This window comes from Eutrigla gurnardus (genome assembly GCF_963514095.1).
Source record: "Eutrigla gurnardus genome assembly, chromosome: 4".
Lineage (NCBI taxonomy): Eukaryota > Metazoa > Chordata > Actinopteri > Perciformes > Triglidae > Eutrigla > Eutrigla gurnardus.
This window is the reverse complement of record NC_139918.1, coordinates 23,642,755-23,663,407: the sequence shown is the minus strand read 5'-3', so window position 1 is coordinate 23,663,407 and position 20,653 is coordinate 23,642,755. Positions and strand designations below refer to the sequence as shown.

The following is a 20,653-nucleotide window of genomic DNA, read 5'->3' as shown; positions in this document are numbered from 1 at the left end:
TAATTAGGGATTTAATGGACGCACTAATGACTGCATTGTCTGTATTTCGTTTGGGGGGTTCGAGCAACACGTTTAAAAAAAAATAAAAAAAATCTGCCGTAACAAACATTTTTATTCACAGTGATGGTTATACTGCCATTTTGCCCCTTTTGGTACAGCATTGTATGAATCAGTGTAAAGTACAATTAAAAAGTAAAATTTTGATTCTCCTTTCTACTAACTACATTTCAGAGGGAAATGTTGTACTTTAAACATTTAGTTATAATGAGTATATGAAATACAATGCAATGCTTGACAATGCAATGTAACCACCCATCTGAGGGCTCTGCCAAACATTGACTCCTTTAAGACGGGGCTAAAAATCTGTCTTTTTAATTTTGTTTTACTATGTAGCACCTTGAGATCGTTCTTAACAATGAAAAGTGCATTACAAATAAAATATATTATTATTATTACCCAACAGTATTAAATGATGTGCTCTACTGCAGCCAGCTATATTATTAAAAATAACGTACATGTTATGGCAGAAATAATAATACTCTTACAATTATGTAACATATAAAGAGCCCATTTGGTTGCATAGGCAGCACTTTTTTACTTAAGTATGATTTTGAATGCCAGACTTTTACTTGTGACTGCATGATATTTAGATTGTGGTATTAGTAAAAGATTTTAGTATTCTTCCACCATATGAGTCCCCCCCCCCCCCCTTTTCCTTTTGATTTTTATAATAATCAGCTATAGATCTCTTAATTTTTGGTAACTTGTCAGTGGATGATTTTGTAAAGTTTTATGCTGCTGCTTAAACCTAAACGTGCATCATGCACTGTTCCCCGCTATGTACATGTGTATGGCATTGAATTAGTCTCAAATCAGGAACAAACAGGCACATGTACATGATACAAGGACACAGAGAGTGTAAGGAAAAGCATTTCTGCAGAAACGTGGCCCCCACAAGGAAGTGCTGGGAGTACAGAACCTAAAATCACTGCGATGAACGCGCAGTTTTCATTTGCATAAATAGCTGGAAATGCTACTGCAGTACCCAGATAATACGTCACCCCCGCTGTTATACTAAACATTCAACATGCCACCACGCAGCAACTCAAGTCTCTTCAAATGCAACAGACAGATATTACAGGAACCTTGGTGCGTAATCAAAGTTCAGTGGCCTGACAAGGAACAACCCAACTGAACTAATTGACTACAGCTCATGTCACTCCAACAATCCACGTGAGGAAATGATAAACATATACAGCTATGGAACATAATGTATGCCGCTTTTAGGGGCATATTATCTACAGGATGTCACCCTTGTCCTTGCACCGTATGTGTCAGTACAATGTCCACTCCGACAACGCTGCCGAGTGTTTGTGAGATAATCACCATACCTCACTAATCTATACAAATCTGCTCCTTGATTTCTCTCCATGATTTCTCTCTTATGATTTAACCAGTCTACTGGAATGTGAAACATCAGAGTAAACATTTCATTGAGCAAAAACAGAATCTTTTGTAAATCAAAGCAAACTCGTGCCGAGACCACCTTCGTCATCTACGTTATTTTACCAGAAGTTGGAGGCAAACATTTTAGACACCTGAATCTCAACCATGGTATTTTTGAGTTTTTGCCAAGAACTTATATCCACACACAGCTCTGATTCACGACTTTGCTCTCTGAAAGCTCACAAGTTAAAATGTGCATAGTTCATTGTTGTTTTAAGAGAGCAGCATAGCACCTTCAGTAAAAAAGCCTAGAAATTGATGGATGTGGCCGATAGTCATTGGCCAACTCAATTAAAACCAAAACTGTCACATTTCAATATGGGCATTCTCATATAATGTTCAGGTAAGAAAACATTGATAAATCTTGTGTGAGCAGAGGATGAGGATCATTTATTTTGTTGAGCAAAACCAAAATGAAAACTCCAAATAGTACCTTTTATTATTGAAAATAGTGCTTTTGAATAGTTTTCTGTTAACTTAGTCTTGTACGTCCTTGGGCAATTGTATTTTTGTCGGTCCTTTCAGTGGTGTCCTCCATGTCTCCAATTCATAACAAGGTCATTAAAAGCCAGTAATTCACTTAAAACAATCTAATAATGTAAAACCAGGCTTGAATTCCCACGTCAGATGAGTCATACAGGCTCAAGATTCAAATAAAGGCTTTCTTTCTGTCTCCGTCAGCCACGAAGACACACAGAAACACTCACAGCCACACATTTGCATATATACTCAAATGAAGTTACGAAGCTGCAGGCAGTGGTAGAGTTTGCAAAAGCAAAAGTGGATGTTTTAATGCTTAAAATCCTTGAAAATTGGCTTTGCGAGTCAAAGAGTGGAAAGGGGTTCCTCAGCCACCGGGGTGCCCTTGAACAAACCACTTAACCCCAGCTGCTTCATTAATGCTGCTCAGTGGCCAACAGTAAGAAAATAAACTGTGCAAATACAGCCAGCTACCCAAAGTCGAATAATGAGACGAATGTAAAGTAAAGTGTAGCTCAAAGCAAAACAATTACACTAAAGAGCTAATTTGGTTTCACACGCATGCACTCCAGTCACTGATTCACTGTGCTCACGTCCTACAATTAGGTCTAATTGTTGTGCAACAAGTTAAACTTCTTAATGATCTAAGAATGGCGATCAACCCGTGCAGGATCCACTCGTTTCATCGAGCCTGGTCACTATGATTGTCCGATACAGCCAATCACGGTTGGTGGAACTTAGCTAAAGGTAATTTTAAAAAAAGAAACTTTGAAGTCTTGGGAGTAAATCAGGTGAAGTAACACAAAGCCAACACACAGGCAGAAGGAGGAAGGCGGGTCACGGTGGTTGCAGATGAAAAAGAGGACTTTCACTGATATATTTTTGTCCAGGTCACAGGCATTTCCTCAGCTGATGGTATCTTAGATTCAATTCAAAATACTTTGCCAAAGGGGTTTCAGTAGCAAGCAGCGGCATACTTCAAAGGTTTACGTGTGATAATGGACTACATTAATGAGTAATGAATGCTGGAATGCATCATATTTTTTAGATCCATTAATATTTGCTTTTTTTGGCCAAAGTTGATGATGGTAATGAGTGAGGGAGGATTAATGACTGCACCCAACGTAGTGTAACAGGGACAATTTCCTATGGCAAGGAAGGTAATTCACCTAAATGGCTAAAGAAAATAGAAGATTTCTTCCAGCCTGAAGACATCTTGGAGTTTGTCCCCAGAACCCATCTTCCTATTGTTGATATCTTCAATATTTGTTCTGCTGACAGAGTACCTCGTCTTCCTCCTCTGACTGAAGGAGCCTTTCTTGGTTGCATTGCTCTTCAAGGGCAATGCAACTCGTTCTGTTTTTGTTCTGTGATGACGCCCTTGCTGAGCTCTTCCTTGAGTGGATCATTGCCAATCATGCCATTTCTTCTAGCAAAGCTTGTCCTTTATCTCAGAGACCTTGATATCAAACTCCTCCAAACAAGAGTTTCTTCGGGGGCTCTTGTTATTTTGTGTTTGTGAGAGAGATGCCAAAAGAGAGAGACATATAAAACTAAAAATATCCTTTACTATTTTTTGTAAACCCACAAAACAGTTATGAGTGTATTATCGTGTCTTTCAAGATTCTCTCTCTCCAACTTTCTTTAATTATAGACACCATGAACTGTGCCAGAACAATTAATATGGTTAGTCTTTCTTTTGCCAACCAGATACCATTACAATCAATAAATGGGGATTGATTTTTATAGTCATGTTTCACGTGAAGTAACATATTGGGCCCTAGTTTCGTAGACCAGGCGCAGTCAGCTCTCAGCGCACCTGCGCCACACCGACGGGGTGTGTCCGCCTGGACTTTGCAAGTTTCGTGCACCGCGCAGGCTCGCGCAAGGACACCTCCCGTCACTCCCACCCGCGCAAGTGGGAAAGAGGGAGGAGAAGAAGGCGTGAGTGGGAGACGAGGAGGAGACGAGGCGTGGACTGGGATTAAAGGTGCGTGTCCACAGGCAGCGGTGTTTCCCCGCGTCCCATTCATTGTCTATAGGTGCGTGGACGTGCCGCTTCCCAGTATTGCACGCTTGGCAGGCTGCCATGAGAGGATGATTGACAGGCGCTCTCCTTTAAACAACACATTTTTTTGCGAGCGTTCGCGAGCGTTCCCAAGGCGGCGAGTCGAAACTGCCCGGCGCCTCTGATTAGCATAAAGTAGAATCGACACCGGGCTCGACTCGCCGCCTCGGAAACGCTCGCGAACGCTCGCAAAAAATGTGTTGTTTAAAGGAGAGCGCCTGTCAATCATCCTCTAGTGGCAGCCCACCAAGCGTGCAATACTGGGAAGCGGCGCGTCCACTCGCGTTTAAAATCGCCCCTGTGGACACGTACCTTTATACAGCCGATTCAGATCTTCACCAATCAAATGAGGTCCTCTCCTCTCCTCAGTGCAAGTTCCATCACTTGACAACCCGATGACAGAAGCAGCGCCGCCGCTCCCACCATGCTCATCACGCGCTGTGCGCACGTATCATAATAATAACAATGCCGATATTATAAAAAACAGGAAAGAGAGAGGGAGATGTTTTGGTCCGAGAGGCTGAGTTTCCGTTACGCGTGCCATCCGCCTTTGATCTGACGTCAGATGTGACGGGACAATCTATATAGATATAAATTCACGTGTTGATTCAATTAGTTGCATTAAATAGTGTTTGTTGTGATTATGTATTGCATTTAAATGTGCCTGGAACTGTGGAAACCTGCCTGTGAGGTCTCGGTGACGTGTGCGCACTGCGCGCCGTCAGCCAAACTTCCACTCCGCCAGCTGTGATTCGCATTGAATGAATGGACTTTATTTACGCCTTGCGCCGAAAGTAGACCAGGTTGGAGCTGGCGAGCTTTCAGCGCAGTCTCGGCGAGGCTTTTTGCCACGAAACTTCTGCTACGCCAAGCTGAATCTGTGACCCCTCCCCCTGCTGCGCCGCCACACCCATCTTGGCGCAGGCGATCCACCAAACTGCCAAACTGACCGTGCGCAAGGCTGCGCACGTCGAAACTTGCATTACACCGGCTCCGCCACCCTGCGCCGCCCTGCGCTGCACCACGAAACTAGGTCCCATTGTGTACACTGATACAGCAGCCTATATTACACCAAAATTCACTATAGATCAAACTACATGTGTTTACTGTTGGATGTCCTACATTATTGCCTACAGACAAAGTTTACATCCTTAAAGAACCAACCATGAACAACATGGTTGTGTTTTAATTTGTTAAACTACATTCATCCGTGCAATGATCTTATCTCTAAGAGATGGATTAGTCAAGATTTTGAGCTTTTGGGCCGCTTCTGAAACGGCACGGTGGAAACACAAACTGTCTTGAGTAACTGCAACTACGGCGGCCGCCTCAAGGCCAGAACACGGCCCAGTTGCGCCGGTTGAATACCAATCCTGAATCCTCCTCCACTGTCACCAATGCATTGTGGATATATTTAATCTGCTTTCTTTCATATTCTTTTTTGTTTTACCCCTCATCTTAACCTCAAACTGAGCTGCAAATTTCTTATCAGCGAATTCATATTTAATATGAAATACCACGGGGGTTGATGGTGGCCTAAGCTATTGTGTATTCAGTGTATGGCGCAGGCCGGTGCTGCTCCCCATTTAGGTGCCGTTCTGCTTTCTATGAATGTCTTCTTGGACACAAACATTGTCTCATGAACCTTTTTCTACTTCATCTCTCAGAATTAGAGAGATGTAAGGAAATCCTTTCTCATCATATCACGCAGGACAGCTAGCTCAACTGAAACTTCACACTTGTTGGTCACTGTCACAATAGTGTACACGGTCAGGTGATGACATTTCCCCCCCTACACACCAACAACGACAGGATAAAACAACCTCATACAATCTGATGTTTTATCACTTCAAACACACTTAATGTCAACCGTTTGAGCACTGCGATATTTAAAAAAGAAGAAGAAGCTACAGCTGCCAGCTTTCAATGCGCTCCAATTGGCAGCTGCTTGACAAATTAAAAAAATCAACATACTTTAATTATGCTTAGTAATTTGGTCAGTCTCTAATGCTATCAAAGGGCAGAGTGAGGCAAACGATGTAGAAAGTAGGCTGAATATGTCGTTATCAGACGGCTTTTCCGATATACCTGGATCTGGACATGTGCGATGGGAAATGCACGGAATGGATGGATTGCAGCTTTACCGAGATGGGAGAGGAATATATGAGTCATAAGACAACGTAAGAAGGTTTGACGTTTAGAAGGACTCCAGGGACGGTCCAGCTGGCGAAATTGTGTTATAATGGTGTGTGACAATCGACTTTGACTGTCCTTTCATGGGTGATTTAAACATTTGTGTTAACTCATAGGAGACCAATATGAGACCAGGAGCCCTGAGAATGCAGATGTGAAGGTTACTGATAGATGTAGATGGGGGGGGTTCCTTATATTGTATACTGTACTTACTATAAAGGTTGTGGAGATGGACACACACACACACACACACACACACGGGTCAGTGAGTTAACTCAATGAAATAGGAGAGAGAGAGAGAAAAAACAGCACTTTCAATTCGATTATATGTTTGACTCCGAGCCAGAACATAATAACAGATAGTGCATAATGCTCTGAGTCTATCAGAGGTTATTACAGCAGTAATCCAGACATTGTGATAGCCAACTACGGCGGCCCATGTGTGTTACTCTGATGATGAGATCAGGTGTAGAAAACAAAGGCTGCGTGCCCTACCCTCTTAAGCTGAATGAGATATGATCATGAAGAGATGGTTAATTCTAAAACACAAAGAGGAGGAGACAAGTGGATATAAAGAGAGAATGAGGGGACACAGGATGTCTCTGTCCTTGCCCCCCTCCCCACACACACACATGAACACACAACCGCACAGATGGATCAATGAAAGCTGAAAAGAGCAGCACTGAGGTGGTGAGAGAGGTCGTCACTGTTCTGTCCTTCAACCCCCCCGACAAACAAGGACACCAGAGTGCACTTTATTTGGCAACGGGCCACGCCACACAGCACAGCCGCCCGAGCACACGGCAGCCAGCGAACCATTGTTCAGTCCAGTTGGAGTGCCTCGTGTGCACATTTCACCCTTTCATCACCAATTCCCTGGTAACGTATGAATGATATCACGCTGTGTGCTTCACATCCACCACTGTAGCCTTCAAGCAGGAAAGTCCAATCCTGAACACATCTCCATGGAGAATACAGGATGTAGCTCAGGTAGAACATATACGTCTTTTGTTTTTTTCCAAGCCGACGAACTGGAAGGAGAGCACAAATTAACCCATAAATAATTAATATAGTATTTAAATCATTCCAATAGGTTGTAAAAAATACAGCATTCATTTATTTCCCTCTCCCATTTATTATTTCACTGCTTGATATTTTCAAGTACAACTTTTCCTATTTTGTTAATCACATTATTCATATTAGGATTATTCATGTTTTAATTTCCAATTTTCCCTCAAACAACATAATTCCGTTTCACATAATTAGACGGTTGCCTGAGGAGTACGAGTTGAGGTTGTCAGTCCATCGATCTTGTTCATACAATTCACTTGCTTTGATGGAGCAAAAGGGTGACGCCATGCACACTGAAACGCCGACGTATAGCATTTCATCTTTTGATGATTGACTCGGTATACGTTGTTAGTGATGCAAAAAAAAAAAGAGAGCTAAAACAGCACCAGCTTCCATTGAGACCCCAGAAGTAAACACTGGATAATTCCTAAGTGTATTGAAAGTAGCATCTTCGACAAAAGCTTCTTTTAATTAAATTAGTGTGGACAGTGAGTGGGAGTGAGACTGCTTTCTTTTCATTTACTTTATTCTCATCCATACCTCAGTCAGAACTGAAATACTCAGATATTTTTCTAGTAAAAGTCGCCCTAGTCCTGTATTCAATATTGTACTTTAATAAAATATTAGCATCAAAATATACTTTAGTACCAAAGGTAAGTCACTTAGTTATCTGTGTTTTGCTCTGTCAGTCCTTTAGATTTTATGAATGCTATGACGTTTTTTCTGTGCCTCGAGGCTTTTACATTGAAAAAATGAGAAAATGGCCTTCCTGTTGGTACTTAAATTATGTCTGCTGATGTGCTACAGATTATCCTTTTATCATATTACATTTCCAAATGTTTACAAGTAGAGAAAAAAAAAGTAATTCCACCAAAACCAAACTATCCCTTTAAGGCATCTACAAACACCAAATGTCTCCATCAAACACCACACGTGGCAACATTTGCATTTCTTTTATGGCCCAATTAGGCTTCATTATGTTCAGCGGGGGGAAACAGTAGTGAGAGGGTTGTTGAGCTGGCTGGTCACTTATTTACTTGCGATTGCCGGACTGGGAAGTCTCAGTGAGTCACTGCTAATGAAGTTGGTGCTTTCAAACATCTGTTAGTCGTGTATTTTTTCCCCCTCTATCTGTGAGAGTGCAAATGAGGTGGCACATAATCATAATAATAACAATAGTAATGCTCCATCAGATTGTACATTGGTCCCATGGTGTACGTGTCTATTTACTAAGGGGGAACCAATGAGTCATTCGGCAACAAAGTAGAATTTGTCACAGTACAATACTTTGTTTGTTTTATTCCCCAATGGTAGTACCACATGTTCAAAGAAAAAATACTATCAGTAGATATTGTTATGGGGATTTTTTACAACTACAAAATATTGACATCAGTATCTGCCTAAAAACATCTGCTATAGCAGTGTAAAGGCATATTTTAGGTGTTTATTTATTTTTATTTAAGATGTGGCTGAAAGTCAAACTGCTGTTGCCCAACATGTCTTCAGTTACATACTGTTTTAAAAACAGAGAAAGTATTACGGCTTGCAAGACATAAATAAACATGTTGATTCTTTTTTAGTAGCCAAATGGTCCAAAAGTTGCAATCAATCATTTTCCATCCCGTAGGAAAATCCTGAATAAGTTATAATCCATATATTATCATTCATTATTATTGTAACAGCCTCCAGCATGGGAAGATCTAATGGTTTCAATATCATCTTATGATGTAGGATACCGTATCTCCTTTTGTCCTTTCTTTGTTTAATAATTCAAGGTAAGAATTCAAACCTACTGCGTTAACATTTGTCTGTCGTTTCAGGGTGCCGAGGGTGTGTCCCTCGGTATTTAACTGTAAAAGCAAACTACTGTGCTGAAGGTTTATTTTCTTGGAAAGGACGTTTAGTCCGGCACGTCCCAAAGAGCATTTAAAAAAGCTGTGACAGAAAACAGAGCCCCAACTGCGTCAATGCTGGGATTCACAGCTTTCCTCCTAAATTACCATCAAAGAAATCACCAGTAGGCGCATTCACATTCATGCATTATCTCACACACACACAGACACACACACACACACAGAAAAACAGGTATGATGAATGTTAACTTGTCCGACTCTCATACACGTGATAACCCAAACAAGCACACAACCGAAGTGTTTGTCATACTTTCCGTATTTGACAAAAGAGCTTTCGACCAAGTGACATCCAACATGTTTCACTTTGCGATGCCAAATTCTTCACCGTCCACTGTTTACATAACAGCTAAGCAGCAACAAGCTGCAGAGCGCCACATCATTAATCAAGCCATTATCTCCTTGGCTACCGACCAACAGCAGCTGAATGCCTGTTAAAAAAAAAAAAAAAATCCAAAAGAGTGGCCTTGAGAGAGTGAAATAAAGAGCCGGTGAGCACATTACGTTGTCACATGGTTAGTAAAAAAATATTGGTTATAGCTGGTTTAGAGTAAGACAAACCCGGCAACAAATACTGCACTTTTTGAACCTCATAACCTTTAGTTTTGTTTGGAAATTGTTGTTTGATTGACTCAACGATGTGCTTCCCCACGCTTCCCATCCCCTGCAGTTACAGAGGGAAAAAAATAGCATATGGTCAATACTGGATTGGATGGACTTTGGCAACCGGTAGCTACCAGACCAAAAAATTCCCCAAATTACATCCAGTCCAGAAACCGCGCCCATAAATCAAAACCGAGGCTGTCACATGCAGTGAAGTGCAACCCTGCCTCCTAGGAATAGCAGTTATACACAGCTAACTCGCAGCATCCTGCATTCAATGTTCTACCAACACAATGAGGACATGTTGTTAGTGCTCACCATGTCTGGCAAGCTGCAAAAATGCTGACCCTGAATGTGTTATCTTCATTGACATTTTTTCATTTGTTTTCTGCAAAAACATCCAATCTTGCAACACAATACTAAAACGACTGCAGTGTCTTGAGACGACTTTCCCTCAAACACAGATGGAGACAGGATGTGATCCCCCATCCCTTCTGGATAATGCGGTACATAAATGCCACAATTCAACACAATCAAGATTGTTATCACCACAACATACGTTTTATCCAACTTTTCCAAGTTCTGCTCATGCAAGATCCCTCAGAGCTTTTTGCCTGCGTTCTCAAATTTGCCTTCATAGCACTAGGATGCTCAGTATACAAAAACCATTGCCTAGATCCATCTGAAACATGTTTTCTAGCTTCATCCATCTGCTGGTCTAGCCATTTTGCAGATATGGCCTTTCATATGGGTTATGACAGAGGCTGTGGGCCACAGCACTCGCACTACGACCAAAGCTGGGTAGCTGGAGATGAATGAGGTGAGATGATACATAGCTGAACGGTAAGAAACACAAACACACACACACACAGCTTCTGGGCAAAACGCAACAGGATGCACACAACCTCTTTTCCACCCATTCTCACACAGTGTGACCAAATAATATCGTCCCATAGACACACGTTCTTGCTCTATCGCTCCATCTACTCGGGAGGAATACCCTTTGGACAAGCAGTCAGCAGGGAGCAGCGTAGAGGTGGGATGGAGCTGAGGGGGGTTGGAGGAAGGATGGATATAAACAACCAGATTAAGGAGACAATCTGCACCATAAATCTACAATATTATCTGCTGCAGGCGGCAGGAAGGGGAAGGCTTGCGAGCCGGGCTGGCAGCGAGAAAGCCCGTGACGTTTCTGTCCTCATCTCCATCGTGGCCTCAACTTAGGATAAAAGCCTATCATTAAGGTCTTTGTAATCAATCTTCAGACCAGAAATACACTTAGCTCAATAATGTCCTTCTGAGGCAGGCAAAGAGGGAGAAAATAATCAGCGGAGAAGACCTTTGCTGCAGAATGAAAATGCACCACTTTGGTGTATGCACTCTTTTGATTTCACTTTCAGATAAGCGAAGGAGAAAAAAAAATCAATTTCAAAGTGATTTGCCCCATTGTGTGCGGCTATTGAGGGGTACTCTTTGTCCTGAATGGAAAATCCATCACACTTATAGTATATACAAGCAGCTGTTTGTCCATACGCGCGCAGGTTGCTCTGAACTATAGTTGCATGTGTGCAGGATTTTGCGTATCAGTGCATCTTCTGTGTTTTTAGTTGTGAATATGTGCCGATGCACGAATCGAAGGCATCTCTCGGCACCTGTGTGCTTTAGAAAATCATGCTAACTGAGGCGGTTACCTCGGAGAAGAAAGGAGCACCTGATGTGGAGTGGAGGAGAAGGAAAAGTGAAAAAGGAGAAGGAGAAAAAACAGATCGGTTGAGAAGAACGTAATTAGCCCAAGCTTGGTGATTCATTTGAGTCAGGCAATTACCCCTCTAATCATCAGGTAGTTGGGGAGAGGAGGAGGTGGGGGAAGGGAGGAAGGAGGGGAAGACAAAAACAGCAAAAAAGGGCAAGTAAATTAGCTGTATAATAATGAAATAATATACTGCAGCACTGAGCTGAAATAATACATAATGTGCACTTAAACTCAGAAACACACAGGCTCAACTCACCACCACTAAATAAAATACAAAAATAAATATAAAACATCTTAGTTAACCTTTAAACGCTGGGAGATTAGGAAACACATTGAAGTACAACCTAAAGTTGTTTGTCTGTCCAAAATGTCATCACTTCATCATTTTATGCTTTTAGGCATTTGAGTGTGTTTGTCATACGTATTGCAAATTATACATGAGTGTGGACACTAAGACATGCTGGGACGCTCATTTAAAACAGTAATTTGAAGTGATAATTTGAAACATTCATTTGAAACGATAATGAAATGAAAATTTTCACAATTATCCAAAATAATTGTGATTTCACGATATTATCCCAGTAATCATCTAATTAATGCTTAAAACTGTTAAAATGGCACTTAAACATACTGGTATCATTTTACGTTTTGTTAATATAATCATATTTTTATTGTGTCACAGATAAAATGCATATTTTTTAGGGTTAGGGTTATGGTTAACCATAACCCTTTGATTAAAAAACAATAAAATAAGATTATCGTAAATCAAGAGGTCTCTCATTTTGTCATTTCAAACATATTTTTGTAAAAAAAAAATTAATCAGGATCTAATTTTCACTTGTCTGTCATGAAAGCAAGCTAGAGTGCTTTTTGAAGTCACTCATGAGGATAATTGCAATTATCCTGATAATGGAAATTCACTAATATTAACTTATTGTGGGTGTTTTTATCTGCAATAAAATCCTGGATCATCCTATCCCTATATAACGAGTTCAAACAAGAAAATATTAAAAAAACAAACTCATTATTTTCATGATCAGAGACGGTTTAAAATAAGGAGAAAAACATCATGTGTTGGTATTTGTTCCAAATAACAATATTGCTTTGCTGCCCCCCAGTAAAATCCTCTCCAACAAATAGCCCAACGCTGTGGTGACAAACGGCCCCTGATCCAAAGGAAAGAGAGACAGAGAGGCTAGCGTAATGGCATCTAATGGGCCGTTCTTGAAAGGCAGCCAATGCCTAGAAGATCTGCTCCCTGATTACTGACATTAACCTAAGAGTTCAATTTCCCCCCTGAGACTCTCAGCCTGACGATATCCGTCCTCATCTCCGTTGCTCTTTTTGCCGTTTGTCAATATGGTGATTTTCTTCGCTTTACCGTTCCCTCTGTTGTCATTTTCAAGCAAATGTTACGCCATACTACGAGGACCAAAGGCTACCTATAAATGTATTACTTTTGTCAGTAATTGTACTTTATAGCACTTTCAGGAAATACCAGCCAAAAATGTGGTGACATTTAAAAAAAAATAATACATGGACACTGTTGCATTTTCCAGATCCACAGCCAGGATTTTAATAATAATGAAGTCATTATTAAAAGTCACAAGGAGGGGAATCCTGGTGGAGAAATACTGAATTCCCCAGGTTGTCCCCACGTCAGATCCCCCAATAGCAGCTGCTGTTTTCCACTGCACTTCTTGTGGCCAATACTGAGATGTTTATCTCTTTTCACTTGTTTTATAGGTTTAAGTTTGCGTAGGTAGCACTTTTTTTTCCATCACTGCCTCCAGAAAAGAAAAGAATAATTACCTGAAAAATAATCGACCTTCTACTTGGTATTTACATCATCAAATGACATTTATTATTGCAGAGAGTGGTGGAAAGTACAAGAGCTTAATCGTCTAAAAATGAGATCCATCCATCCATCCATTGTCTACCGCTTATCCTGTATTCAGGGTCGATAAAAATGACAAATGTTTTATAAGAAATCTATTGCAAACCTGAAATGTAAATGCAACCATAGACTTGAGAACAACCTTAGATTTGACCAGGATTGAGACCTGACTTCTGCCGTGTCTCAAGGTCCTATGATAAGCCCATTACATTGCACTTTTTTATATCTGATTGCATTGTGCTAAGAACACAGTAGGAAGAACAATAGCCGAGACAGTCCTGACCGATGATGCATTCCTCAAAACTTCAGGCAAGGAATTTAAATGTGATAGATCATATTTGGGAATTCATCTCCGGATTTGAAGCGTAGGACAAAAGAAAAAGCTATCATTCAGTCCTGCCATAATCACTAGAAAGTTGTTACCCAACTCTCTGAAAACACTAATAACATCACTTCTTTGTGCATTGGACTGGTTTTCCAATAAGGATCATTTGCATAGAAAGTTGCAATGTTGCACCAAATGAACACACGTAACCAACATTTTAACATGTGAAAGTAGCACCAGGATGCTATGTGCATTTCACCACTGTGGGGGGTGCTTTGAGAATTCCACTTGCAGTCATGTTTGTCTTATTTATGCAGGTTTAGCAGCCGCAAAAGCCCAGCAATCCTTTTTTTTTTTTCTGACTTCACCCCTGAGTATGTGAAGTAGCCACTGAAAACATGCACTGCAACCCTGCATAACTTCCACGGCTACAATCTGGAGAAACGGCGCAGCCCTGCGGGGACGGAAAAACTCTCACACAAACACACACACATAGACTCTCAACAGAGTTGGCAAGCTGGGCCGACTAACATAAGGCCATTTAAGGCTGGATTCTTGCCTGGATCAGATGGCAAAACACTTAAATCCTTGAAAAGCTGGGCTACAAGGAGTGACCACTGTAGCATATTTACAAGCTTGAGTAAAAGCCTGTTTCACTCAGTGAAGTGTGCAGGCGCCTGTCAGGGAATACAAAGAGACACACAAACTATCCACTTGTTGTTTTGTTGGTGAATAATCATTGTAAGTGGCTGGGCTTGGCTGATCAATGCCTTTTTCTGTAAACATAAGAGAAAGTGGCCGGGTGTTTTTTTTTACTTTGTGAAAGTGGATTGAATCAAATTGCTCTGCGGCACATTCAGGAGCATCGGGATTAAACAGAGATTTGTCAAAGAAGTGACACATTCTGAATCGACCGGTTTACCAGAACCATCCCCTGAATGAGCTCCTGCCAAACATTTTCCAGACCCATCCTCAAAGCTTTTTTCTATTCCGCCAGTAAAGCTCAAATACTCAAATACTGTGCACAAACAATAAAGCATACAACCTTCGTCTTCATGTGCAAAAGTCAAGCATCCAAACAGGGATATGTTGAATGTTAAATATATTTGTATCGTCTATCTTAGCACGCTTACCACAGATTTTTTGCTGTTTCTTTATTTCCATATCTTTTACATGGATCAACAACTGGAAGACGCTGACTATTTGCTGGTTCATGCAGCTTTAGCCTCTATCCTTTCACACAATATCATGTTTGGAGCCATCAAATGCATATTTAAGAGGATCTCTTAATGGATTCTCATGTTAAAGAAGTCTGAGACTGATGTTAGCCTACTTAGCTAGCTAGCTACACCTGATACAGTCTGCCAGCGACAGTTGGCACGTCGAAATCACAGCTGGAATCAAGAAGCCTGCTTTTGTCTCTCTCTGTCTGAAATCAGGGACTCTTGGTTGCAGAAATGACTAAGAATTTCGAGGAGTAAATACGACACTGTTGTCACTGCAAGCTGCATATGTGCCGTACGAGGATGGAAAGTTTGACAGGCATAGCAACAGTAACTATGGGGGGTTGAGCAAACTATAAATTGTTGAAAAGAGCACAATAGTGACCATGTGATAAAAAAAATAAATAGAAAAAGGCAAACTGTTTCCAAACCCACAAACGAAGGCCTAAACAGACATCTTTCCTTTCCTAACAGCCTTTCTTTCATCTCTCATCTTCTTTTTGTAACACTCCTCTCTGCCATCCCTCCATCCTTCCCTCTGAAGAAGGCTACCTCTCCCTCCATCTGCATGTGTTCGGGGTTGTGCTGGTGTGTCAGTAATGACAATGTCCCAGTGTTCCTCTATGCCAATTAGCCCGGCCGTAATTACACAGACACATATGGAGCCGTCAATCACCCGGCTCCTCCACACAGGAACTCACCCACCCAGCAGGGAGAGCGAGAGACATGGAGAGACAGTGACAGAGAGAGAGAGAGAAGGAGGGTTTCCAACAGCTAGCTCTATACCGCTCCAAACGACCACACACTGTGCCAATAAGTAGCACGAGGAGAGTTTCTTTCAATTAATGTGCAGCAATCTTCACAGGAAAAATGCCACTAAACAACATTAGAGCGGCACTATGGCAATTTATTTATGTTTGTAGCTTCATTTTGGAGCAGTTACAATATCTTATTCACCACATTAACACAAAGAGAAGACAAGTGTATCATTCTCTTACTCCAATATGTAATATTATGCTAAAGGAAAATGTTTGGGGAATATGTTAATTAAACCAAAACTGAGAAACATACTGTGGCTGCAAATGTACCATCCATTCCACCCTTAACCGATAAGGCTGGCGATCTGTGTTGTTCTTATTGTCAAAAAATCCCATGACGAGGCAAAAATCAGCAATGTATTGATCCTACAATCACGTGGCAGTGTAGTAAAAAAGCGTATTCCTCTGTGACATCGAAAAAACAAGACAAAAAAAACATGAATGACACTGTTGTGACATGTGAAATGTTCCTTCATTATGCTAAACATGGACAGTGTTGTTTCTTTTGTGTCAATCCCACGTACATCATCATGCTGCAGTGAAGACGCACTGGAGCACCAAATGTGTATCACTCTGGGTTGAGTTTACTCCAAACTACAGTGCCCAGCTGTTTTAAAAAATGTGTCTTATATATATATTCTGATATAATAAATCATAATGTGTGATTTTAAAGATTGACATCCTCAAAAGGACTAAAGGTCGTGAGGTTAAGCACCACAAACAGTGGCGTCAAAAATGATGAGTTAAGGTTTTTGACTTCCAGTAAGTTTGATTATACAAACACAAATACAATGCATACACCTCAGAGCTGGGAGGGTTTAACACAACAGCACCTGGCTACTTTGATTTTTTTAAAGTCAGATAATATCCGAATACAAAAACATCTGTCATTTTCCCAGATGGGATTCAAAAATGATACACTTTCACAAGGTCTCTAAGATCCCCTAAAGCAATAGATGTTATGTCCTTTGCATCAGAAAACGACATCACAGGGGAAGATGGAATGAATAATGAAGGACACTGACAGCATGTTGCCGATCAATGCGGAAACATCTTAAACAAATGATACTCAAATCGACCAGTAGTCCCGCATCCAGTGGTATTAATGAATCCCTGCTTACATCCTTGTAGATAAATGTAAATAGAAGGCCTGATTTCCCCCGAGCGTTTCCCACAGAACTAAACAAATGAGAGTTTCGTAATAAATAAAAAAAGATAGCGGGCATGGCGCACAAGTTATTCATCTAGCTTTCAAATTTTGTGACTTGCCTATGGTTCTCAAACAACTGCGTCCTAATCATTTCTGTTCATTATGCACCAGTTATCCGGTAATGACAATGAGCCGACACTTAAACCAACATGACAAGAGAAAGAGCAAGCGATGCATGCAAACAAAGTGTGACAAAGTGTTTGAATGGTGCAGGTAAGATCTGTGACCCCGGGTAATGAAGGTGGATGAGGAGAGGGGATAATAATGATAATAACTTTTATTCAAATTGCACTTTCATAACAGAAATTGCTTTGCAAGACAAGAATCAATGAATGAGGGGAAAAAAACAGTTCGAGGAGGTCCGGGGGATGTAGCCGAGTGGGAGGGAATCCAGAATTCAGGGGGGAGTAAAGGGGGAGGATGTGGGAAGAAGAGGAGGGAGGGATGAGGAGGAGGTCCAGTCTCAGCAGCAAGTCTTACCTCTGGGACGTCTTCTTGTACTTGCGCCTAACAGAGAAAACAAACATGAGAGTGGTCAGGCATTGATTGCAACGTCCATATTATTATTATTATTTTTCTACATATCGTGGAATGGCAAAAACATTGGGTCTAACCCAAGAATCACAGTTTCTGAGAGTTTGTCACCGAAATCATCTCATTCTTAAAAATGTTTGTTATACATATGAAGGAAGTTCACTATCAGAGTCATAAGCAGATATTCTGCCTTCATGGGGAAAAATGGTGACTCAAGAATCCCGGTTTCATTATGTGAATCCATTTCAGTTCAAATATGATCCCCGAGAGGTTTGAGAAATATTTGCCATTATTCTGAGCTTTTTTGGCAAAGCATCGTTTACAGTTCGGTAGGTTGCAACATTAACTGCTGTATAATATTCTCTTGTCCCTCAGAATGCCTCTCGTCTAAATCATCAGCATCTCTAGCATCTACCTGCACGTCACACCGTTTACTCTTCCTGTCACAGTTCAGCCCTGTTCGGGTGACACATTGTTGGCATTTTCTAATTGTTTTAAATCCAAATTGTACGACTGCCGACATTGTTAAAATGTGTTATTATGTCTTTTTCATATGCCAATTTCAAGCAACAAGAGTTGAAACTCAGGAGTGTGAAATTCATCTTTTTACTCTTCGGTAACAATTCTTGTGAATAAAATGTGGCATAAACAGAGATGAACAGTTGATGATGATTATGCAAATGATGGAATCTGATGAACACACACCTACTCATGCACAGGTGGCCTTCATGAGGCAGCGATACGTTCGGTGCGAGGATGAGCGGTTTGAGGTAAGAATACAAAAATGTGCTTCCAAACAAACATTATCCTAAAAAATATGAATTATACTGCATCGAATGTGTAGATTTATAGCAATTAAAAAGTAGTAGGAGGAAAATTCAGTTGTGTTCACACTGTAACTTAAAAAAATTATGCAAATGCTTATCACTTATGCAGATGAGGCATTTAAGAGAGGCATGATAATATGCAAAAACAGGCACACACACACACTCACACACACACACACACACACACGCACACACACACACATTAAACATTACATTACACACTTTCACTTACCCTAACATTTGGCCTGATACACACCCACACCTCTATGAAGAGATAACAGCGTGGCTCTAAAAGCTGCATTACACACACACACACACACACACACACACACACACACACACACACACACTTAAGGCACTTATAATAGCGAAGTGGAGGAAAGGATGGACCGACCCGCTGCTGTTCGACAACAGGCATGGATTAAAATTCCAGTCAGGCAGAATTCACAGCACTTAGCTTGATTTGTTTCTTTAGCTCAGCGTAAAACTGCAAGCTAAGGAAGCGAAGATATGTTAAGAGCTCCCTCAAGACTGGTGGGGGGAAAAACGATTAAATCAATCAATCATCAAGCAACCACGGACAGTTGGTCGTCTCAGAGAGTGTCAGGAGTTTCAAACAGTAAACGATACAAAAGAAGGAAAGGAGTGTAAAGAGAAGGATGGACATTTCCTATTCTCCTCACCTCTCTGCCTGTCCTTTCTCCCACCTTCTGCCCCCCCCCCCCACAGTGAGCTTGCTTTACTCCAAGTGTCGGTGTCAACAACACAGAGCTTCTTCTAATTAGAAGGCTTTAATGCAATGTCCTCGGCATAATGAGGATGTGGGTTGAAAGGGGTCATGGAAATTCCAGGAATTATCGTAATTATAAAGGTCACAGGAAGCGACATTTAACCCTGTCGAAGAGTAACTAAACCCCCAAAACAGCCTTTTCAGCTGAAAACCAATGGATATGAGTATTTAGAAGTGAAATCTTGACATTTTAATGCAAAGTATTTGAATTCCAAATATTGTGCAGGGTTCGACAATAACGGTTGCCCGATTGCCCGGGGCAAGTAAAAATAACCGGCGGGCAGGTAGAACCTGTTCAGACTTGCCCGGTCGGGCAAGCACAAACTCCGACAATTTCGTATCATCTGTCTGCTGCTGTGGAGGCGGCAGTTGCAGTGTGCTGCTTTTTTTTTTGTGTGTGTGCTTCGATTGGCTAATGGTACAGACACACCAACTCCGGCAGCGACGCAACGGACCGTCGAACGCACCCGCGAGTGGGCAGTTCTGTCTTCAAGTTGGATCAATTGGATAGACGTCCTGCGAAGTGGGCGGGACTTGAGTTTTGCTCTGCCGTTTCCAACATGGCGGCCGGGCCACAAACGATCTCATTTTACAGTTAAACTACACGCTAAAGCATGTTTCTGAAGACATTTGAGGCGGGAAATGTGTACTGCAGTAACAGAATCTGGATTCATATTTGATCAACACTGCCTAGTTTGATAGTTTGAACGAAGTTTCTGGAGCCGGCGGCACTGCGTTGGACGGACGGCATTTGCATAAAGTTCAATCCATCGAACTTTATGCAAATTCACGTACGGCGACAGGGCAGTCAATTCGACGTGCCGTATCCATCATGCGGAGCTCCTGCTCTACATAGACAATGAATGGGATCCGTTGATTTGACGTCTGTTGCCGGAGTGTCTGTACCTTGAGCCTCTGTGCTGACGTGCTGACGTACCGACGCAGACGTACGGTGACGTTGTTTCACTTCCGCGGGAACGACAGCTATCGCAAACAAAATTTAGACAGCCATAGCAAGTCACTTCCTCACCTGGCCTGCGTACAGGCTAAAAAACACCGAAATGTTCCCGGACCGATGGACCGTTGTGTCCAAAGACTCTACCTGGAGAGCCACAACCAGATAAAAAAATGTATGCAGTATGCATCTCTTCTAAATCTCCAGACGACAAATGGAGTGGACGTCGGGTCAAGATACAATGTCACAACATTTCTTTCATTGGTTGGAAGAGAGCAGGGAGAAGTTTCATATGAAATGTAATGACAAATGAAAAATAAAAACAGCTTTCTGACAGAAGAAGTGTTGTGTAGTGTCGTCTACAGTCAACAGATAATGGATTTTAGTAAGATATAAGTCTTGAAGAAAATTTGCACAACACCGCGGCGCCAGAAAAAGAACCTCTTAGGCAGGGCAAGTAAGAATTTAGGCAGGGCAAGTAGATTTGAAA

General features: G+C 41.4%; 1 protein-coding gene across 4 annotated transcripts in view; it reads right to left on the bottom strand.

Moving 5' to 3' along the window:
- The window catches only part of pde1cb (phosphodiesterase 1C, calmodulin-dependent b), an 88,529-nt gene that overhangs the window by 39,614 nt on the left and 28,262 nt on the right, over positions 1-20,653 (bottom strand). Inside the window, exon 2 of one of the 4 annotated variants that reach the window (XM_084007170.1) lies at positions 17,538-17,564. The exons of the other annotated variants lie outside the window; for them this stretch is intronic. Within the exon in view, the coding sequence (XP_083863296.1) occupies positions 17,538-17,564 (27 nt within the window). The remainder of the gene's footprint in view (positions 1-17,537; positions 17,565-20,653) is intronic. 4 annotated transcript variants of the gene reach the window in all.